Source organism: Coregonus lavaretus (genome assembly GCF_964263955.1).
Source record: "Coregonus lavaretus genome assembly, contig: HAP1_SCAFFOLD_2764, whole genome shotgun sequence".
Taxonomy (NCBI): domain Eukaryota; kingdom Metazoa; phylum Chordata; class Actinopteri; order Salmoniformes; family Salmonidae; genus Coregonus; species Coregonus lavaretus.
The window spans coordinates 25375-50012 of record NW_028159308.1 but is presented as its reverse complement, the minus strand read 5'-3'; the positions used below and the strand labels follow the sequence as shown (position 1 = coordinate 50012).

Genomic DNA, 24638 nt, shown 5'->3' with positions numbered 1-24638 from the left:
GGAGATGAATGAAGACAGACTGAATGGAAGAGTCCTTGTGGTTGTGAATGAAGACAGACTGAATGGAAGAGTCATTGTGGTTGTGAATGAAGACTGACTGAATGGAAGAGTCATTGTGGTTGTGAATGAAGACTGACTGAATGGAAGAGTCATTGTGGTTGTGAATGAAGACAGACTGAATGGAAGAGTCATTGTGGTTGTGAATGAAGACAGACTGAATGGAAGAGTCATTGTGGTTGTGAATGAAGACTGACTGAATGGAAGAGTCATTGTGGTTGTGAATGAAGACAGACTGAATGGAAGAGTCATTGTGGTTGTGAATGAAGACTGACTGAATGGAAGAGTCATTGTGGTTGTGAATGAAGACTGACTGAATGGAAGAGTCATTGTGGTTGTGAATGAAGACTGACTGAATGGAAGAGTCATTGTGGTTGTGAATGAAGACTGACTGAATGGAAGAGTCATTGTGGTTGTGAATGAAGACTGACTGAATGGAAGAGTCATTGTGGTTGTGAATGAAGACTGACTGAATGGAAGAGTCATTGTGGTTGTGAATGAAGACTGACTGAATGGAAGAGTCATTGTGGTTGTGAATGAAGACTGACTGAATGGAAGAGTCATTGTGGTTGTGAATGAAGACTGACTGAATGGAAGAGTCATTGTGGTTGTGAATGAAGACTGACTGAACGGAAGAGTCATTGTGGTTGTGAATGAAGACTGACTGAATGGAAGAGTCATTGTGGTTGTGAATGAAGACTGACTGAATGGAAGAGTCATTGTGGTTGTGAATGAAGACTGACTGAATGGAAGAGTCATTGTGGTTGTGAATGAAGACAGACTGAAAACCAGGGACTGGTATTCTCACTCTTGTGGTCGACAGGCAAAACATTTTACCAAGGGGTTAAAACTTAACTGTGATGCTACAATGCTAAATGCTAAAATCATCATCATCATTATGTGCCTTAAACTATACTTCAAATAATGTCACCATCTCAATATGATTTTAACGACCAGTGAACAATGATGGCTGCACCTCAAATGTAACCATATTCCCTAGATAGTTCATTCCTTCTGGCCTGTAAGCAATATATTTTAGAATAGGGTTTCATTTGAGATTTGATCACTTTCTAAGTAACTGACCAATAAAACAATGTTGGCTGTTTAACATCAATTCATACCAGCTTGCACACACACACACACACACACACACACACACACACACACCTTGCTGGGTGGGGGTGTGTGTTCAGTGTGTGTGTGTGTGTGTGTGTGAGGGCAAACTGAGTATATAATAGAGGCTGATCCATCACACTGAACCATTGAGTGAGTGAACAGAAAAGGAGAGAGAGGAGGATGGACTGGGAGAGGAAAAAGAAGGAGAGAGAGAGATAGAGTTAACTACTCTGGTTCTGTTCCACTTCTCCTCCCTGTAAGCCCCTCCCCTTCCTCATGAAACACTTCCTGTCTCAGTGCACAGCATTGACCAATCAGAGCGGCGACCGCAGCATGAGCAGGAGGCCAGTGTACTGTCCTGCAGAAATAATACAGACGTAACCATTGGTGTTCTGCGCACGCAACCACACACACACTAACGGTAAATGAACAAAAAGAGCTTTATAAACCAAAATACCCTACTAGTGAACACGCATCTCAATCCAGGTTCTGAACGATTAATCATAAACAGAATATCAATATTAACAATAACAACAACGATGTCATAATAGTCAATCTTTGGACTTCCATATTCTCCATTCGGTTAGTTAGTAAAACAACGCAGGAACTTTTTAAATCGCCGAGATTCTCTCAGCGTTCAGAAGAAGACGACTCCAATCACAATGCAGGAAGGTAAGACAGTACAAAGGAAAAAGTCCAACTTCCCCTCGTACGTGTGTGTGTGTGTGTGTCAAAGGCCATTATTAGAACACTATCACCATAGGAAGAAGGCATAGTCTATTTCTTAAAAGAGTCACTTGGCGAGGGGGGGGGGGGGGGGGGGGGGTTGCCCCGAGACACTGATCTAAGGTCTATTGTGTTTCCCTCCCTAAAGCGTCAGGTTAGGATGTGGGGAGGGCTGAGCTGATCCTAGATCTGTTGGGCTCAAGGCCATAGGTCATTCAGAATCCCGCTGGACCTCGGAGGCGTCCGCTCGACAGATAGGACACGTTCTGTTAGCCTGGAGAGAGAGAGAGGAGGAGATGGAGGGCCAGAGATAAGAGAGAGAGAGAGAGGAGGAGATGGAGGGCCAGAGATAAGAGAGAGAGAGAGAGGAGGAGATGGAGGGCCAGAGATAAGAGAGAGACGATTCTACCAGTCATAAATGGATGTTCCTTCACTTTGCAGTGCATGACAAAGCTTGTTGAATTCAACTGTACACAGAATGGAAGACCTGATACCTGATCAAAATACTGTTTTCATCTAGTTGCTGACTGACTGTTAAATAAAGCCTCTTATATAGATACATCACCATCTGACTGTTAAATAAAGCCTCTTGTATAGATATATCACCATCTGACTGTTAAATAAAGCCTCTTGTATAGATATATCACCATCTGACTGTTAAATAAAGCCTCTTGTATAGATATATCACCATCTGACTGTTAAATAAAGCCTCTTGTATAGATATATCACCATCTGACTGTTAAATAAAGCCTCTTGTATTGATATATCACCATCTGACTGTTAAATAAAGCCTCTTGTATAGATATATCACCATCTGACTGTTAAATAAAGCCTCTTGTATAGATATATCACCATCTGACTGTTAAATAAAGCCTCTTGTATTGATATATCACCATCTGACTGTTAAATAAAGCCTCTTGTATAGATATATCACCATCTGACTGTTAAATAAAGCCTCTTGTATTGATATAATTTAAAACCATCTGTCTGACTCACCTTAAGCCACTTGTCAACACACTTGGTGTGGAACTCATGGTTACAGGGCAGGACTCTTAACAGCTGACGAGACTCAAAGTCACACATACACACCACACACCTGGAACAGAGATACAACAACGTTAACATAACGTTAATACAACACATACACACCTGGAACAGACAGACAGAACATTACACACACATTTTGTCCTGAAATGGTCACAAAGCACAAACACCCTCACATGTATTGTCACAGTGTCTGTTCTGACTGGTGGTTGTTGAAGGGACTCTAGTCAGTGTCTGTTCTGACTGGTGGTTGTTGAAGGGACTCTAGTCAGTGTCTGTTCTGACTGGTGGTTGTTGAAGGGACTCTAGTCAGTGTCTGTTCTGACTGGTGGTTGTTGAAGGGACTCTACTCACAGTGTCTGTTCTGACTGGTGGTTGTTGAAGGGACTCTAGTCAGTGTCTGTTCTGACTGGTGGTTGTTGAAGGGACTCTAGTCAGTGTCTGTTCTGACTGGTGGTTGTTGAAGGGACTCTAGCCAGTGTCTGTTCTGACTGGTGGTTGTTGAAGGGACTCTAGCCAGTGTCTGTTCTGACTGGTGGTTGTTGAAGGGACTCTAGTCAGTGTCTGTTCTGACTGGTGGTTGTTGAAGGGACTCTAGTCAGTGTCTGTTCTGACTGGTGGTTGTTGAAGGGACTCTAGTCACAGTGTCTGTTCTGACTGGTGGTTGTTGAAGGGACTCTACTCACAGTGTCTGTTCTGACTGGTGGTTGTTGAAGGGACTCTAGTCAGTGTCTGTTCTGACTGGTGGTTGTTGAAGGGACTCTACTCACAGTGTCTGTTCTGACTGGTGGTTGTTGAAGGGACTCTAGTCAGTGTCTGTTCTGACTGGTGGTTGTTGAAGGGACTCTAGTCAGTGTCTGTTCTGACTGGTGGTTGTTGAAGGGACTCTACTCACAGTGTCTGTTCTGACTGGTGGTTGTTGAAGGGACTCTACTCACAGTGTCTGTTCTGACTGGTGGTTGTTGAAGGGACTCTACTCACAGTGTCTGTTCTGACTGGTGGTTGTTGAAGGGACTCTAGTCAGTGTCTGTTCTGACTGGTGGTTGTTGAAGGGACTCTAGTCAGTGTCTGTTCTGACTGGTGGTTGTTGAAGGGACTCTACTCACAGTGTCTGTTCTGACTGGTGGTTGTTGAAGGGACTCTACTCACAGTGTCTGTTCTGACTGGTGGTTGTTGAAGGGACTCTACTCACAGTGTCTGTTCTGACTGGTGGTTGTTGAAGGGACTCTAGTCAGTGTCTGTTCTGACTGGTGGTTGTTGAAGGGACTCTAGTCACAGTGTCTGTTCTGACTGGTGGTTGTTGAAGGGACTCTAGCCAGTGTCTGTTCTGACTGGTGGTTGTTGAAGGGACTCCAGCCAGTGTCTGTTCTGACTGGTGGTTGTTGAAGGGACTCTAGTCAGTGTCTGTTCTGACTGGTGGTTGTTGAAGGGACTCTAGTCAGTGTCTGTTCTGACTGGTGGTTGTTGAAGGGACTCTACTCACAGTGTCTGTTCTGACTGGTGGTTGTTGAAGGGACTCTAGTCAGTGTCTGTTCTGACTGGTGGTTGTTGAAGGGACTCTAGTCAGTGTCTGTTCTGACTGGTGGTTGTTGAAGGGACTCTAGTCAGTGTCTGTTCTGACTGGTGGTTGTTGAAGGGACTCTAGTCAGTGTCTGTTCTGACTGGTGGTTGTTGAAGGGACTCTAGTCAGTGTCTGTTCTGACTGGTGGTTGTTGAAGGGACTCTACTCACAGTGTCTGTTCTGACTGGTGGTTGTTGAAGGGACTCTAGTCAGTGTCTGTTCTGACTGGTGGTTGTTGAAGGGACTCTAGTCAGTGTCTGTTCTGACTGGTGGTTGTTGAAGGGACTCTAGTCAGTGTCTGTTCTGACTGGTGGTTGTTGAAGGGACTCTACTCACAGTGTCTGTTCTGACTGGTGGTTGTTGAAGGGACTCTAGTCAGTGTCTGTTCTGACTGGTGGTTGTTGAAGGGACTCTAGTCAGTGTCTGTTCTGACTGGTGGTTGTTGAAGGGACTCTAGTCAGTGTCTGTTCTGACTGGTGGTTGTTGAAGGGACTCTACTCACAGTGTCTGTTCTGACTGGTGGTTGTTGAAGGGACTCTAGTCACAGTGTCTGTTCTGACTGGTGGTTGTTGAAGGGACTCTACTCAGTGTCTGTTCTGACTGGTGGTTGTTGAAGGGACTCTACTCACAGTGTCTGTTCTGACTGGTGGTTGTTGAAGGGACTCTACTCACAGTGTCTGTTCTGACTGGTGGTTGTTGAAGGGACTCTACTCACAGTGTCTGTTCTGACTGGTGGTTGTTGAAGGGACTCTACTCACAGTGTCTGTTCTGACTGGTGGTTGTTGAAGGGACTCTACTCACAGTGTCTGTTCTGACTGGTGGTTGTTGAAGGGACTCTAGTCAGTGTCTGTTCTGACTGGTGGTTGTTGAAGGGACTCTACTCACAGTGTCTGTTCTGACTGGTGGTTGTTGAAGGGACTCTAGTCACAGTGTCTGTTCTGACTGGTGGTTGTTGAAGGGACTCTACTCACAGTGTCTGTTCTGACTGGTGATTGTTGAAGGGACTCTACTCACAGTGTCTGTTCTGACTGGTGGTTGTTGGGGTTGAAGCGGTAGGAGGGCAGCTGTTCTATGTCAGCCTTGGTCAGTCCTCTTGGTTTAGCCTCACCCAGACGCTCTGCTAGGTTCAACAGGGCCTGGAGGTCAGGCGGCGGGGTTAAAGGTTAGAGGTCAGAGAAGAGACAGTCTACCTACACAAGACAAATTCCTATTGTCCTCCCATCTACCCTAGCTGCGTTCATTCACTCGCCCGTGAGGACACAACAGCATTGGATTGGTGTAGACTATGAAGAACATGATACACACCCAATCAACACGCTTTAATCATTTTAGCGCACTGAGCTGAAGCCTAGGCATTAGCTATTGGAGCTAACAAGAGGATAGATGTGTCAGGAAACACTAGACTGTAGATCATTAACCCACCTCCACTCCATTAGAGTTTAGGAGACCATATAGATGTGTAGTTAGCCGTGTTCATTAACCCACCTCCGCTCCATTAGAGTTTGGGAGACCATATAGATGTGTAGTTAGCCGTGTTCATTAACCCACCTCCACTCCATTAGAGTTTAGGAGACCATATAGATGTGTAGTTAGCCGTGTTCATTAACCCACCTCCACTCCATTAAGAGTTTAGGAGACCATATAGATGTGTAGTTAGCCGTGTTCATTAACCCACCTCCACTCCATTAGAGTTTAGGAGACCATATAGATGTGTAGTTAGCCGTGTTCATTAAACTACCTCCACTCCATTAGAGTTTAGGAGACCATATAGATGTGTAGTTAGCCGTGTTCATTAACCCACCTCCACTCCATTAGAGTTTAGGAGACCATATAGATGTGTAGTTAGCCGTGTTCATTAAACTACCTCCACTCCATTAGAGTTTAGGAGACCATATAGATGTGTAGTTAGCCGTGTTCATTAACCCACCTCCACTCCATTAGAGTTTAGGAGACCATATAGATGTGTAGTTAGCCGTGTTCATTAACCCACCTCCACTCCATTAGAGTTTAGGAGACCATATAGATGTGTAGTTAGCCGTGTTCATTAACCCACCTCCACTCCATTAAGAGTTTAGGAGACCATATAGATGTGTAGTTAGCCGTGTTCATTAACCCACCTCCACTCCATTAGAGTTTAGGAGACCATATAGATGTGTAGTTAGCCGTGTTCATTAAACTACCTCCACTCCATTAGAGTTTAGGAGACCATATAGATGTGTAGTTAGCCGTGTTCATTAAACTACCTCCACTCCATTAGAGTTTAGGAGACCATATAGATGTGTAGTTAGCTGTGTTCATTAACCCACCTCCACTCCATTAGAGTTTAGGAGACCATATAGATGTGTAGTTAGCCGTGTTCATTAAACTACCTCCACTCCATTAGAGTTTAGGAGACCATATAGATGTGTAGTTAGCCGTGTTCATTAACCCACCTCCACTCCATTAGAGTTTAGGAGACCATATAGATGTGTAGTTAGGCGTGTTCATTAACCCACCTCCACTCCATTAGAGTTTAGGAGACCATATAGATGTGTAGTTAGCCGTGTTCATTAACCCACCTCCACTCCATTAGAGTTTAGGAGACCATATAGATGTGTAGTTAGCCGTGTTCATTAACCCACCTCCACTCCATTAAGAGTTTAGGAGACCATATAGATGTGTAGTTAGCCGTGTTCATTAACCCACCTCCACTCCATTAAGAGTTTAGGAGACCATATAGATGTGTAGTTAGCCGTGTTCATTAACCCACCTCCACTCCATTAGAGTTTAGGAGACCATATAGATGTGTAGTTAGCCGTGTTCATTAACCCACCTCCACTCCATTAGAGTTTAGGAGACCATATAGATGTGTAGTTAGCCGTGTTCATTAACCCACCTCCACTCCATTAAGAGTTTAGGAGACCATATAGATGTGTAGTTAGCCGTGTTCATTAAACTACCTCCACTCCATTAGAGTTTAGGAGACCATATAGATGTGTAGTTAGCCGTGTTCATTAACCCACCTCCACTCCATTAAGAGTTTAGGAGACCATATAGATGTGTAGTTAGCCGTGTTCATTAAACTACCTCCACTCCATTAGAGTTTAGGAGACCATATAGATGTGTAGTTAGCCGTGTTCATTAACCCACCTCCACTCCATTAAGAGTTTAGGAGACCATATAGATGTGTAGTTAGCCGTGTTCATTAACCCACCTCCACTCCATTAGAGTTTAGGAGACCATATAGATGTGTAGTTAGCCGTGTTCATTAACCCACCTCCACTCCATTAGAGTTTAGGAGACCATATAGATGTGTAGTTAGCCGTGTTCATTAACCCACCTCCACTCCATTAGAGTTTAGGAGACCATATAGATGTGTAGTTAGCCGTGTTCATTAACCCACCTCCACTCCATTAGAGTTTAGGAGACCATATAGATGTGTAGTTAGCCGTGTTCATTAACCTACCTCCACTCCATTAGAGTTTAGGAGACCATATAGATGTGTAGTTAGCCGTGTTCATTAACCCACCTCCACTCCATTAAGAGTTTAGGAGACCATATAGATGTGTAGTTAGCCGTGTTCATTAACCCACCTCCACTCCATTAGAGTTTAGGAGACCATATAGATGTGTAGTTAGCCGTGTTCATTAACCCACCTCCACTCCATTAGAGTTTAGGAGACCATATAGATGTGTAGTTAGCCGTGTTCATTAACCCACCTCCACTCCATTAGAGTTTAGGAGACCATATAGATGTGTAGTTAGCCGTGTTCATTAACCCACCTCCACTCCATTAGAGTTTAGGAGACCATATAGATGTGTAGTTAGCCGTGTTCATTAACCCACCTCCACTCCATTAAGAGTTTAGGAGACCATATAGATGTGTAGTTAGCCGTGTTCATTAACCCACCTCCACTCCATTAGAGTTTAGGAGACCATATAGATGTGTAGTTAGCCGTGTTCATTAACCCACCTCCACTCCATTAGAGTTTAGGAGACCATATAGATGTGTAGTTAGCCGTGTTCATTAACCCACCTCCACTCCATTAGAGTTTAGGAGACCATATAGATGTGTAGTTAGCCGTGTTCATTAACCCACCTCCACTCCATTAGAGTTTAGGAGACCATATAGATGTGTAGTTAGCCGTGTTCATTAACCCACCTCCACTCCATTAGAGTTTAGGAGACCATATAGATGTGTAGTTAGCCGTGTTCATTAACCCACCTCCACTCCATTAGAGTTTAGGAGACCATATAGATGTGTAGTTAGCCGTGTTCATTAACCCACCTCCACTCCATTAGAGTTTAGGAGACCATATAGATGTGTAGTTAGCCGTGTTCATTAACCCACCTCCACTCCATTAAGAGTTTAGGAGACCATATAGATGTGTAGTTAGCCGTGTTCATTAACCACCTCCACTCCATTAGAGTTTAGGAGACCATATAGATGTGTAGTTAGCCGTGTTCATTAACCCACCTCCACTCCATTAGAGTTTAGGAGACCATATAGATGTGTAGTTAGCCGTGTTCATTAACCCACCTCCACTCCATTAGAGTTTAGGAGACCATATAGATGTGTAGTTAGCCGTGTTCATTAACCCACCTCCACTCCATTAGAGTTTAGGAGACCATATAGATGTGTAGTTAGCCGTGTTCATTAACCCACCTCCACTCCATTAGAGTTTAGGAGACCATATAGATGTGTAGTTAGCCGTGTTCATTAACCCACCTCCACTCCATTAGAGTTTAGGAGACCATATAGATGTGTAGTTAGCCGTGTTCATTAACCCACCTCCACTCCATTAGAGTTTAGGAGACCATATAGATGTGTAGTTAGCCGTGTTCATTAACCCACCTCCACTCCATTAGAGTTTAGGAGACCATATAGATGTGTAGTTAGCCGTGTTCATTAACCCACCTCCACTCCATTAGAGTTTAGGAGACCATATAGATGTGTAGTTAGCCGTGTTCATTAACCCACCTCCACTCCATTAGAGTTTAGGAGACCATATAGATGTGTAGTTAGCCGTGTTCATTAACCCACCTCCACTCCATTAGAGTTTAGGAGACCATATAGATGTGTAGTTAGCCGTGTTCATTAACCCACCTCCACTCCATTAGAGTTTAGGAGACCATATAGATGTGTAGTTAGCCGTGTTCATTAACCCACCTCCACTCCATTAGAGTTTAGGAGACCATATAGATGTGTAGTTAGCCGTGTTCATTAACCCACCTCCACTCCATTAGAGTTTAGGAGACCATATAGATGTGTAGTTAGCCGTGTTCATTAACCCACCTCCACTCCATTAGAGTTTAGGAGACCATATAGATGTGTAGTTAGCCGTGTTCATTAACCCACCTCCACTCCATTAGAGTTTAGGAGACCATATAGATGTGTAGTTAGCCGTGTTCATTAACCCACCTCCACTCCATTAGAGTTTAGGAGACCATATAGATGTGTAGTTAGCCGTGTTCATTAACCCACCTCCACTCCATTAGAGTTTAGGAGACCATATAGATGTGTAGTTAGCCGTGTTCATTAACCCACCTCCACTCCATTAGAGTTTAGGAGACCATATAGATGTGTAGTTAGCCGTGTTCATTAACCCACCTCCACTCCATTAGAGTTTAGGAGACCATATAGATGTGTAGTTAGCCGTGTTCATTAACCCACCTCCACTCCATTAGAGTTTAGGAGACCATATAGATGTGTAGTTAGCCGTGTTCATTAACCCACCTCCACTCCATTAGAGTTTAGGAGACCATATAGATGTGTAGTTAGCCGTCCGTTCATTAACCCGACCTCCACTCCATTAGAGTTTAGGAGACCATATAGATGTGTAGTTAGCCGTGTTCATTAACCCACCTCCACTCCATTAGAGTTTAGGAGACCATATTCAGATGTGTAGTTAGCCGTGTTCATTAACCCACCTCCACTCCATTAGAGTTTAGGAGACCATATAGATGTGTAGTTAGCCGTGTTCATTAACCCACCTCCACTCCATTAGAGTTTAGGAGACCATATAGATGTGTAGTTAGCCGTGTTCATTAACCCACCTCCACTCCATTAGAGTTTAGGAGACCATATAGATGTGTAGTTAGCCGTGTTCATTAAGAACCCACCTCCACTCCATTTAGAGTTTAGGGAGACCATATAGATGTGTAGTTAGCGCGTGTTCATTAAACTACCTCCACTCCATTAAGAGTTTAGGAGACTATATAGATGTGTAGTTAGCCGTGTTCATTAAACTACCTCCACTCCATTAAGAGTTTAGGAGACCATATAGATGTGTAGTTAGCCGTGTTCATTAACCCACCTCCACTCCATTAAGAGTTTAGGAGACCATATAGATGTGTAGTTAGCCGTGTTCATTAAACTACCTCCACTCCATTAAGAGTTTAGGAGACCATATAGATGTGTAGTTAGCCGTGTTCATTAAACTACCTCCACTCCATTAAGAGTTTAGGAGACCATATAGATGTGTAGTTAGCCGTGTTGCTAGCTTACCTCATAGTTCTCTACCTCTCCATCATCCACATCTAACTCCAGACTGATGGGAGGACGGACTGTAGGACCCACTGGAAGCATCGACCTGAGAGAGCGAGAGAGGAGAGGGAGAGATGGAGAGAGATTTGAATAAACAAATGATGATCACATGCCTCATATCATCCAGTATTATACCATATAAACACATGATTTATTACAATACTGTAGTAACATGATGCCTCATATCATCCAGTATTATACCATATAAACACATGATTTATTACAATACTGTAGTAACATGATGCCTCATATCATTCAGTATTATACCATATAAACACATGATTTATTACAATACTGTAGTAACATGATGCCTCATATCATTCAGTTTAATACCATATAAACACATGATTTATTACAATACTGTAGTAACATGATGCCTCATATCATCCAGTATTATACCATATAAACACATGATTTATTACAATACTGTAGTAACATGATGCCTCATATCATTCAGTATTATACCATATAAACACATGATTTATTACAATACTGTAGTAACATGATGCCTCATATCATCCAGTATTAAACCATATAAACACATGATTTATTACAATACTGTAGTAACATGATGCCTCATATCATCCAGTATTATACCATATAAACACATGATTTATTACAATACTGTAGTAACATGATGCCTCATATCATTCAGTATTATACCATATAAACACATGATTTATTACAATACTGTAGTAACATGATGCCTCATATCATCCAGTATTATACCATATAAACACATGATTTATTACAATACTGTAGTAACATGATGCCTCATATCATTCAGTATTATACCATATAAACACATGATTTATTCCAATACTGTAGTAACATGATGCCTCATATCATTCAGTATTATACCATATAAACACATGATTTATTACAATACTGTAGTAACATGATGCCTCATATCATTCAGTATTATACCATATAAACACATGATTTATTACAATACTGTAGTAACATGATGCCTCATATCATTCAGTATTATACCATATAAACACATGATTTATTACAATACCGTAGTAACATGATGCCTCATATCATTCAGTATTATACCATATAAACACATTATTTATTACAATACTGTAGTAACATGATGCCTCATATCATTCAGTATTATTACCATATAAACACATGATTTATTCCAACATTGCACATTAATTCACAGTTGCTACAACAACAAGAGAGCAAGAAGTACTCACAGGAAGTAAGGCAGGAAGCCAGGGTGGTAGGGGGGCGGGGGCACGGTCTGCTGGGAACGGTAACGACGTCCTGTGATTCGCCGAGGCATGAAGTGGGGGTACGGCTGAGAGAGGGAGAGAGAAAGGTAAGAACTCTTCATAGATGTAAGGACATGTTGTTCTCTGTCTGTGTGGAACTCTTCATAGATGTAAGGACATGTTGTTCTCTGTCTGTGTGGAACTCTTCATAGATGTAATGACATGTTGTTCTCTGTCTGTGAGGAAGTGTGTGAAATGTTTTGAATGTATTGTAATGTTTTAAAAAATGTATACCTGCCTTAATTTTCCTGGACCCCAGGAAGAGTAGCTGCTGCCTTGGCAGGAACTAAATGGGGATCCTTAATAAATTCAAATACGTGTGGACGAGTGGCCCTGTAAGAGAGCCCTTGGGCCGGTGTTTTGATGGCTAGCATGAGGTGTGTGTGAACAGCTCCTGTGACAGGGGGTCGTGGTGAGAGAGGAACTGGAGGGGTGTGGAGGGGGGCAGGGAGGAGGGGTGGGGTATGTGTGTGTGTCTTACCACTCCGAACAGCTCCTGTGACAGGGGGTCGTGGTGAGAGAGGAACTGGAGGGGTGTGGAGGGGGACAGGGAGGAAGGGTGGTGTCCTCCATGAGGGTAGCTGAACCCCCCTCCCACAGACAGGTGCTCTCCTAGCAGCTCCACCTCGTTCTCTATCCTCTGCAACGGCTATGACAGGGATACAAAGGGTTATGAAGGGTCATAGGCATACAAAAAGGGTTATGAAGGGTCATAGGCATACAAAAAGGGTTATGAAGGGTCATAGGCATACAAAAAGGGTTATGAAGGGTCATAGGCATACAAAAATGGTTATGAAGGGTCATAGGCATACAAAAAGGGTTATGAAGGGTCATAGGCATACAAAAAGGGTTATGAAGGATCGTAGGCATACATAAGGGGATTATGAGCTGTTACAGAAACGTGTTATCTAGTCTCAAGGGTTCTCTAGGCCAGGAGAAAAGGTTATAATGGATTCTAAACTGTTATGTCAAGTCAGTTTGACTAATGTGAGCACATTGTGAATAGAAGGCAAGTCAGACAATTTAAGATGTGAATATGAGACTGACTTAAGGTAGTGTTGCTACCCAGGTTAAAGGGCCTGAATAGCAACACTACCTTAATGGTTAAAGGCTCTGGGTAGCAACACTACCTTAATGGTTAAAGGCTCTGGGTAGCAACACTACCTTAATGGTTAAAGGCTCTGGGTAGCAACACTACCTTAATGGTTAAAGGCTCTGGGTAGCAACACTACCTTAATGGTTAAAGGCTCTGGGTAGCAACACTACCTTAATGGTTAAAGGCTCTGGGTAGCAACACTACCTTAATGGTTAAAGGCTCTGGGTAGCAACACTACCTTAATGGTTAAAGGCTCTGGGTAGCAACACTACCTTAATGGTTAAAGGCTCTGGGTAGCAACACTACCTTAATGGTTAAAGGCTCTGGGTAGCACCACTACCTTAATGGTTAAAGACTCTGGGTAGCAACACTACCTTAATGGTTAAAGGCTCTGGGTAGCACCACTACCTTAATGGTTAAAGACTCTGGGTAGCAACACTACCTTAATGGTTAAAGACTCTGGGTAGCAACACTACCTTAATGGTTAAAGGCTCTGGGTAGCAACACTACCTTAATGGTTAAAGGCTCTGGGTAGCAACACTACCTTAATGGTTAAAGGCTCTGGGTAGCAACACTACCTTAATGGTTAAAGGCTCTGGGTAGCAACACTACCTTAATGGTTAAAGGCTCTGGGTAGCAACACTACCTTAATGGTTAAAGGCTCTGGGTAGCAACACTACCTTAATGGTTAAAGGCTCTGGGTAGCAACACTACCTTAATGGTTAAAGGCTCTGGGTAGCACCACTACCTTAATGGTTAAAGGCTCTGGGTAGCAACACTACCTTAATGGTTAAAGGCTCTGGGTAGCAACACTACCTTAATGGTTAAATACCCTGAATAGCAACACTACCTTAATGGTTAAAGGCTCTGGGTAGCAACACTACCTTAATGGTTAAAGACTCTGGGTAGCAACACTACCTTAATGGTTAAAGGCTCTGGGTAGCAACACTACCTTAATGGTTAAAGGCTCTGGGTAGCAACACTACCTTAATGGTTAAAGACTCTGGGTAGCAACACTACCTTAATGGTTAAAGGCTCTGGGTAGCAACACTACCATAATGGTTAAAAAAGGCTCTGGGTAGCAACACTACCTTAATGGTTAAAGGCTCTGGGTAGCAACACTACCTTAATGGTTAAAGACTCTGGGTAGCAACACTACCTTAATGGTTAAAGGCTCTGGGTAGCACCACTACCTTAATGGTTAAAGACTCTGGGTAGCAACACTACCTTAATGGTTAAATACCCTGAATAGCAACACTACCTTAATGGTTAAAGGCCCTGGGTAGCACCACTACCTTAATGGTTAAAGGCTCTGGGTAGCAACACTACCTTAATGGTTAAAGACTCTGGGTAGAAACACTACCTTAATGGTTAAATACTCTGGGTAGCAACACTACCTTAATGGTTAAAGACTCTGGATAGCAACACTACCTTAATGGTTAAAGGCCCTGGGTAGCAACACTACCTTAATGGTTAAATACCCTGAATAGCAACACTACCTTAATGGTTAAAGGCTCTGGGTAGCAACACTACCTTAATGGTTAAAGACTCTGGGTAGCAACACTACCTTAATGGTTAAAGACTCTGGGTAGCAACACTACCTTAATGGTTAAAGGCTCTGGGTAGCACCACTACCTTAATGGTTAAAGGCTCTGGGTAGCAACACTACCTTAATGGTTAAAGACTCTGGGTAGCAACACTACCTTAATGGTTAAAGGCTCTGGGTAGCAACACTACCTTAATGGTTAAAGGCTCTGGGTAGCAACACTACCTTAATGGTTAAAGGCTCTGGGTAGCAACACTACCTTAATGGTTAAAGGCTCTGGGTAGCAACACTACCTTAATGGTTAAATACCCTGGGTAGCAACACTACCTTAATGGTTAAAGACTCTGGATAGCAACACTACCTTAAAAGTTAAAGGCTCTGGGTAGCAACACTACCTTAATGGTTAAATACCCTGAATAGCAACACTACCTTAATGGTTAAAGGCTCTGGGTAGCAACACTACCTTAATGGTTAAAGACTCTGGGTAGCAACACTACCTTAATGGTTAAAGGCTCTGGGTAGCACCACTACCTTAATGGTTAAAGGCTCTGGGTAGCAACACTACCTTAATGGTTAAATACTCTGGGTAGCAACACTACCTTAATGGTTAAAGGCTCTGGGTAGCAACACTACCATAATGGTTAAAAAAGGCTCTGGGTAGCAACACTACCTTAATGGTTAAAGGCTCTGGGTAGCAACACTACCTTAATGGTTAAAGACTCTGGGTAGCAACACTACCTTAATGGTTAAAGGCTCTGGGTAGCAACACTACCTTAATGGTTAAAGGCTCTGGGTAGCAACACTACCTTAATGGTTAAAGACTCTGGGTAGCAACACTACCTTAATGGTTAAATACTCTGGGTAGCAACACTACCTTAATGGTTAAAGACTCTGGATAGCAACACTACCTTAATGGTTAAAGGCCCTGGGTAGCAACACTACCTTAATGGTTAAAGGCTCTGGGTAGCACCACTACCTTAATGGTTAAAGGCTCTGGGTAGCAACACTACCTTAATGGTTAAAGGCTCTGGGTAGCAACACTACCTTCATGGTTAAAGGCTCTGGGTAGCAACACTACCTTAATGGTTAAATACTCTGGGTAGCAACACTACCTTAATGGTTAAAGACTCTGGGTAGCAACACTACCTTAATGGTTAAAGGCTCTGGGTAGCAACACTACCTTAATGGTTAAAGGCTCTGGGTAGCAACACTACCTTAATGGTTAAAGGCTCTGGGTAGCAACACTACCTTAATGGTTAAAGGCTCTGGGTAGAAACACTACCTTAATGGTTAAATACCCTGGGTAGCAACACTACCTTAATGGTTAAATACCCTGGGTAGCAACACTACCTTAATGGTTAAAGGCTCTGGGTAGCAACACTACCTTGATGGTTAAAGACTCTGGGTAGCACCACTACCTTAATGGTTAAAGACTCTGGGTAGCACATCTAATGGCAGGATATTAAAAATAAACTAGTTTGGGTACTTTGAGAAACACTGCGTTTGTGGAAAAAGTCATAAAAGACACAATTCCTTATTATAATGAAAATCAGAGTAATGTGTTTCTTACCGATCTGGCCTGTTGTGTCTGGAAGGGAAGGAACTGTCCAGGTGGAGGGAGGTGGGGGGGGTGGTGAGAGAGGTGGGGGGGGTGGAGGAGGAAAGGGGCATCACTGGAGAGGAGCGAGGGAAAGACATAGGGCACATGCTGCACCGAACACGCCCCCAGCATCTGAGAGGGAGAGAGAGAGAGGAGAGAGAGAGAGAGGCGAGAGAGAGAGAGGGGGAGAGAGAGAGAGAGATATAGAGAGAGGAGAGAGAGAGAGAGAGAGAGAGAGAGAGAGAGATATAGAGAGAGGAGAGAGAGAGAGAGAGAGAGAGAGAGGCGAGAGAGAGAGAGGGGGAGAGAGAGAGACGAGAGAGAGAGAGGGGGAGAGAGAGAGAGAGAGAGAGAGATATAGAGAGAGGAGAGAGAGAGAGGGGAGAGAGAAGGGGGAGAGAGAGAGAGGTTTGATACTACTTTTCATGTCAACGACATAAATCTGCATTTCATTACTTTTGCCATTAGGGGGCAGCAAACACCAACAATCATAGCAACAACATCACACCAGGGTGGAGGCTTCAATGACCTGAATATATTATACATTTACATTTTAGTCATTTAGCAGACGCTCTAATCCAGAGCAATTTACAGGAGCAATTAGGGTTAAGTGCCTTGCTCAAGGGCACATCGATAGATGTTTCACCTAGTCGGCTCGGGGATTAGAACCAGCGACCTTCAGTCCACTCCTTGGTCTTAGCTAAACAGACTGGTACCCAGACTAGATGATAGCTAGACAGACTGGTACCAGACTAGATGATAGCTAAACAGACTGGTACCCAGACTAGATGATAGCTAAACAGACTGGTACCAGACTAGATGATAGCTGAACAGACTGGTACCAGACTAGATGATAGCTAGACAGACTGGTACCAGACTAGATGATAGCTAACCAGACTGGTACCAGACTAGATGATAGCTGAACAGACTGGTACCAGACTAGATGATAGCTAAACAGACTGGTACCAGACTAGATGATAGCTGAACAGACTGGTACCAGACTAGATGATAGCTAGACAGACTGGTACCAGACTAGATGATAGCTGAACAGACTGGTACCAGACTAGATGATAGCTAAACAGACTGGTACCAGACTAGATGATAGCTAAACAGACTGGTACCAGACTAGATGATAGCTAGACAGACTGGTACCCAGACTAGATGATAGCTAAACAGACTGGTACCAGACTAGATGATAGCTGAACAGACTGGTACCAGACTAGACCAAGGAGTGGACTGATAGCTAGACAGACTGGTACCAGACTAGATGATAGCTAAACAGACTGGTACCAGACTAGATGATAGCTAAACAGACTGGTACCAGACTAGATGATAGCTAAACAGACTGGTACCAGACTAGATGATAGCTAAACAGACTGGTACCAGACTAGATGATAGCTAAACAGACTGGTACCAGACTAGATGATAGCTAGACAGACTGGTACCAGACTAGATGATAGCTGAACAGACTGGTACCAGACTAGATGATAGCTAAACAGACTGGTACCAGACTAGATGATAGCTGAACAGACTGGTACCAGACTAGATGATAGCTAAACAGACTGGTACCAGACTAGACCAAGGAGTGGACTGATAGCTAGACAGACTGGTACCAGACTAGATGATAGCTAAACAGACTGGTACCAGACTAGATGATAGCTAAACAGACTGGTACCAGACTAGATGATAGCTAGACAGACTGGTACCCAGACTAGATGATAGCTAAACAGACTGGTACCAGACTAGATGATAGCTAAACAGACTGGTACCAGACTAGATGATAGCTGAACAGACTGGTACCAGACTAGATGATAGCTAAACAGACTGGTACCAGACTAGATGATAGCTAGACAGACTGGTACCAGACTAGATGATAGCTGAACAGACTGGTACCAGACTAGATGATAGCTAAACAGACTGGTACCAGACTAGATGATAGCTAAACAGACTGGTACCAGACTAGATGATAGCTAGACAGACTGGTACCCAGACTAGATGATAGCTAAACAGACTGGTACCAGACTAGATGATAGCTGAACAGACTGGTACCAGACTAGACCAAGGAGTGGACTGATAGCTAGACAGACTGGTACCAGACTAGATGATAGCTAAACAGACTGGTACCAGACTAGATGATAGCTAAACAGACTGGTACCAGACTAGATGATAGCTAGACAGACTGGTACCAGACTAGATGATAGCTAAACAGACTGGTACCAGACTAGATGATAGCTGAACAGACTGGTACCAGACTAGATGATAGCTAGACAGACTGGTACCAGACTAGATGATAGCTGAACAGACTGGTACCCAGACTAGATGATAGCTGAACAGACTGGTACCAGACTAGATGATAGCTGAACAGACTGGTACCCAGACTAGATGATAGCTGAACAGACTGGTACCCAGACTAGATGATAGCTAAACAGACTGGTACCAGACTAGATGATAGCTAAACAGACTGGTACCCAGACTAGATGATAGCTGAACAGACTGGTACCAGACTAGATGATAGCTGAACAGACTGGTACCCAGACTAGATGATAGCTGAACAGACTGGTACCAGACTAGATGATAGCTAGACAGACTGGTACCCAGACTAGATGATAGCTGAACAGACTGGTACCCAGACTAGATGATAGCTAAACAGACTGGTACCAGACTAGATGATAGCTAAACAGACTGGTACCAGACTAGATGATAGCTAGACAGACTGGTACCAGACTAGATGATAGCTAAACAGACTGGTACCAGACTAGATGATAGCTAAACAGACTGGTACCAGACTAGATGATAGCTAAACAGACTGGTACCAGACTAGATGATAGCTAGACAGACTGGTACCCAGACTAGATGATAGCTAGACAGACTGGTACCAGACTAGATGATAGCTAAACAGACTGGTACCAGACTAGATGATAGCTAAACAGACTGGTACCAGACTAGATGATAGCTAGACAGACTGGTACCAGACTAGATGATAGCTAAACAGACTGGTACCAGACTAGATGATAGCTAAACAGACTGGTACCAGACTAGATGATAGCTAAACAGACTGGTACCAGACTAGATGATAGCTAGACAGACTGGTACCCAGACTAGATGATAGCTAGACAGACTGGTACCAGACTAGATGATAGCTAAACAGACTGGTACCAGACTAGATGATAGCTAGACAGACTGGTACCAGACTAGATGATAGCTAAACAGACTGGTACCAGACTAGATGATAGCTAAACAGACTGGTACCAGACTAGACATTTGTACCTGAAATGTTCAAAATGTTGTGACCTCTTGGAAATGACCCAGGAGAACCAATACAAGGACTGTTGCTAAGTCCCAGAGTGGTAGTGTTGTCCGGTACTGAAGACCACACTGCAAACACACCCCCCCCAATACTCCCTCCCTCTACTCACAGAGTGGTAGTGTTGTCCTTTACTGAAGACCACACTGCAAACACCCCCCCCCCCAATACTCCCTCCCTCCCTCCCTCCCTCCCTCCCTCCCTCTACTCACAGAGTGGTAGTCTTGTCCTGTACTGAAGACCACACTGCAAACACCCCCCCCCCAATACTCCCTCCCTCCCTCCCTCCCTCCCTCCCTCCCTCTACTCACAGGGTGGTAGTGTTGTCCGGTACTGAAGACCACACTGCAAACCCCCCCCCCCCCCCAATACTCCCTCCCTCCCTCCCTCTACTCACAGGGTGGTAGTGTTGTCCGGTACTGAAGACCACACCGCAAACACCCCCCCCCCCCCCAATACTCCCTCCCTCCCTCTACTCACAGGGTGGTAGTGTTGTCCGGTACTGAAGACCACACTGCAGGCTGGGATCTGTTGTTGAGAGGAGCAGACAGGAGGGAGGTGCTGTCCTGTATACAGAGGAGTAACTAGACCACGATGAGGAGGGACAGCAGTCACCGTATAGGAGACTGGGACTGAAGCCTGTTGGAGAGAGAGAGAGTTAATATATAGGAGACTGGGACTGAAGCCTGTTGGAGAGAGAGAGAGTTAATATATAGGAGACTGGGACTGAAGCCTGTTGGAGAGAGAGAGAGTTAATATATAGGAGACTGGGACTGAAGCCTGTTGGAGAGAGAGAGAGTTAATATATAGGAGACTGGGACTGAAGCCTGTTGGAGAGAGAGAGAGTTAATATATAGGAGACTGGGACTGAAGCCTGTTGGAGAGAGAGAGAGTTAATATATAGGAGACTGGGACTGAAGCCTGTTGGAGAGAGAGAGAGAGTTAATATATAGGAGACTGGGACTGAAGCCTGTTGGAGAGAGAGAGTTAATATATAGGAGACTGGGACTGAAGCCTGTTGGAGAGAGAGAGTTAATATATAGGAGACTGGGACTGAAGCCTGTTGGAGAGAGAGAGTTAATATATAGGAGACTGGGACTGAAGCCTGTTGGAGAGAGAGAGAGATAATTAATATATAGGAGACTGGGACTGAAGCCTGTTGGAGAGAGAGAGAGAGTTAATATATAGGAGACTGGGACTGAAGCCTGTTGGAGAGAGAGAGAGTTAATATATAGGAGACTGGGACTGAAGCCTGTTGGAGAGAGAGAGAGAGTTAATATATAGGAGACTGGGACTGAAGCCTGTTGGAGAGAGAGAGAGAGAGAGTTAATATATAGGAGACTGGGACTGAAGCCTGTTGGAGAGAGAGAGAGAGAGAGTTAATATATAGGAGACTGGGACTGAAGCCTGTTGGAGAGAGAGAGAGTTAATATATAGGAGACGGGGACTGAAGCCTGTTGGAGAGAGAGAGAGTTAATATATAGGAGACTGGGACTGAAGCCTGTTGGAGAGAGAGAGAGAGAGAGTTAATATATAGGAGACTGGGACTGAAGCCTGTTGGAGAGAGAGAGAGAGTTAATATATAGGAGACTGGGACTGAAGCCTGTTGGAGAGAGAGAGAGTTAATATATAGGAGACTGGGACTGAAGCCTGTTGGAGAGAGAGAGAGAGAGAGTTAATATATAGGAGACTGGGACTGAAGCCTGTTGGAGAGAGAGAGAGAGTTAATATATAGGAGACTGGAACTGAAGCCTGTTGGAGAGAGAGAGAGAGTTAATATATAGGAGACTGGGACTGAAGCCTGTTGGAGAGAGAGAGAGAGTTAATATATAGGAGACTGGGACTGAAGCCTGTTGGAGAGAGAGAGAGAGAGAGTTAATATATAGGAGACTGGGACTGAAGCCTGTTGGAGAGAGAGAGAGAGAGTTAATATATAGGAGACTGGGACTGAAGCCTGTTGGAGAGAGAGAGAGTTAATATATAGGAGACTGGGACTGAAGCCTGTTGGAGAGAGAGAGAGTTAATATATAGGAGACTGGGACTGAAGCCTGTTGGAGAGAGAGAGAGAGTTAATATATAGGAGACTGGGACTGAAGCCTGTTGGAGAGAGAGAGAGAGTTAATATATAGGAGACTGGGACTGAAGCCTGTTGGAGAGAGAGAGAGAGTTAATATATAGGAGACTGGGACTAACCTGTTCATGTAGGTCCATAACCATGGTTCCTTGCTGCTGTGCCTGGTGGTGAGCTGCTTGATGAGAATGATGGACAGCAGGGTGCAGTAACCGTGGCGATAGGGTGGGGGGGTGGAACGCTCGGGGCTCCTCCACCCCCCCTCTAGCAGGGGCTGGGGGCTGGCCGTAGGGGGGAGGAGGGGGGTGAGGGTAGCTCTGGTGGGGGTGAGGGTGGTGGTGGCGGTAGTTTTGGTCCTGGGGGTCTAGTCGGATGGAGGGGGGAGGAGGGGAAGGGTGGTGGGGAGGAGGGGGGAGGTGACGTGGGGGACGGGAGAGACGGCCACGCTGGCGACGCGCTGGAGGACTGGAGGAAAGGAGAGGGGGAGGAGTTAAGTCTTCATCATTCTGATAACTATAATCAAATCATTAACTATGAATATGCCATCATCATAGTTACAATCATCATCATCATGTTAGCTCTTACTGGTCAATATTGACTACTGAGAAATCTTCCAAACTGAATAGCTACCTAACTGACTGAGTAACTGACTGACTGTAAAATGAACCAAGCAAAGTAACCAAGCTGAAAGCACAGTACCAGGTGAGGTAACAGTCTCTTACCTGTGTCTGTGTCTGGCAGGTGTATGGCAGCGCTCCTGGTGGTAGTGGGGGTTAGGGGGAGGTCTGCGACTGGGGGGCAGCTCCCATGGCCTCATTGGTGGAGAGGGGGTTGAGGGTGGGGCCACAGTGGAGAGATCCAGCACTGATTGGCCGGATAGCCTCTGACGCTTTGGACTGGGGCTGTCCTCACGCTGTTGGGGGGATGGGGAGAGAAGAGGAGGAGAGAGAAGAGAGAAGAGGAGGGGAGAGAATAGGAGGGGAGAGAAGGGGAGGAGAGAGAAGAGCAGGGGAGAGAAGAGAGAAGAGGGGAGAGAAGGGGAGGGGAGAGAATAGGAGGGGAGAGAATAGGAGGAGAGAGAAGGGGAGGAGAGAGAAGAGCAGGGGAGAGAAGAGAGAAGAGGGGAGAGAAGGGGAGGGGCGAGAAGGGGAGGGGAGGAGAGAGGAGGGGAGGAGAGAGAAGGGGAGGAGAGAGAAGGGGAGGAGAGAGAAGGGGAGGAGAGAGAAGAGGAGGGGAGAGAAGGGGAGGAGAGAGAAGAGGAGAGAAGAGAAGGAGAGAGAAGAGGAGGAGAGAGAAGGGGAGGAGAGAGAAGGGGAGGAGAGAGAAGGGGGGGAGAGAGAAGGGGAGGAGAGAGAAGAGGGGGAGAGAGAAGGGGAGGAGAGAGAAGGGGAGGAGAGAGAAGGGGAGGAGAGAGAAGGGGAGGAGAGAGAAGAGGAGGAGAGAGAAGAGGAGGAGAGAGAAGAGGAGGAGAGAGAAGAGGAGAGAGAAGAGGGGAGGAGAGAGAAGAGGGGGAAGAGATAAACCAAGGTTAGTTTCACATAGCACCTATACCTCCATCATAAATCAATATAGAGATGTAGCATCACCCTCTCTGATCAATGGTCCATATTGTTGCTCAGTAACACACAAGCCCTATTCTACCCCATATTGTTGCTCAGTAACACACAAGCCCCATTCTACCCCATATTGTTGCTCAGTAACACACAAGCCCTATTCTACCCCATATTGTTGCTCAGTAACACACAAGCCCCATTCTACCCCATATTGTTGCTCAGTAACACACAAGCCCTATTCTACCCCATATTGTTGCTCAGTAACACACAAGCCCTATTTTACCCCATATTGTTGCTCAGTAACACACAAGCCCTATTCTACCCCATATTGTTGCTCAGTAACACACAAGCCCTATTCTACCCCATATTGTTGCTCAGTAACACACAAGCCCTATTCTACCCCATATTGTTGCTCAGTAACACACAAGCCCTATTCTACCCCATATTGTTGCTCAGTAACACACAAGCCCTATTCTACCCCATATTGTTGCTCAGTAACACACAAGCCCTATTCTACCCCATATTGTTGCTCAGTAACACACAAGCCCTATTCTACCCCATATTGTTGCTCAGTAACACACAAGCCCTATTCTACCCCATATTGTTGCTCAGTAACACACAAGCCCTATTCTACCCCATATTGTTGCTCAGTAACACACAAGCCCTATTCTACCCCATATTGTTGCTCAGTAACACACAAGCCCTATTCTACCCCATATTGTTGCTCAGTAACACACAAGCCCTATTCTACCCCATATTGTTGCTCAGTAACACACAAGCCCTATTCTACCCCATATTGTTGCTCAGTAACACACAAGCCCTATTCTACCCCATAGTGTGACTCATGGTGCTCCCTTTGTGAGTGTGAGACATGAATACAGGCCCATATGAGAGTCATCTGCACACATTAGGGCTTGAGTTGAGACGCAGTGAGACACACTTTCACAGAGAAAGTTGGGGAACACTCTTCAGTCAGCGATGACTCACTCACTTACCGGCAAGATCTCACTCACTCCCTCATTTTCTCTCTCACACACACACGCCACACCAGTGTTCATTTCACCAACTAAAATAGTGACGATATTCTTCAAACACCTATTTTTCAGTGGCAATTGACGAGACTATAACTGACTAAATAGACCCAGAAGAAAATAGA

General features: G+C 44.6%; 1 protein-coding gene across 1 annotated transcript; it reads right to left on the bottom strand.

Moving 5' to 3' along the window:
• Positions 1–1986: 1986 nt before the first annotated feature.
• Positions 1987–23486, bottom strand: LOC311123027 (E3 ubiquitin-protein ligase RNF38-like; the record flags this gene model as incomplete). Its single annotated transcript, XM_084197317.1, has 11 exons — positions 1987–2173; positions 2896–2995; positions 5519–5640; positions 10991–11075; positions 12235–12338; positions 12794–12961; positions 16525–16686; positions 20339–20497; positions 22052–22394; positions 22652–22842; positions 23481–23486. 11 exons carry the CDS (start codon positions 23484–23486, stop codon positions 2111–2113), a joined length of 1503 nt encoding a protein of 500 aa, XP_084053443.1. The 3' UTR covers positions 1987–2110.
• Positions 23487–24638: the final 1152 nt, after the last annotated feature.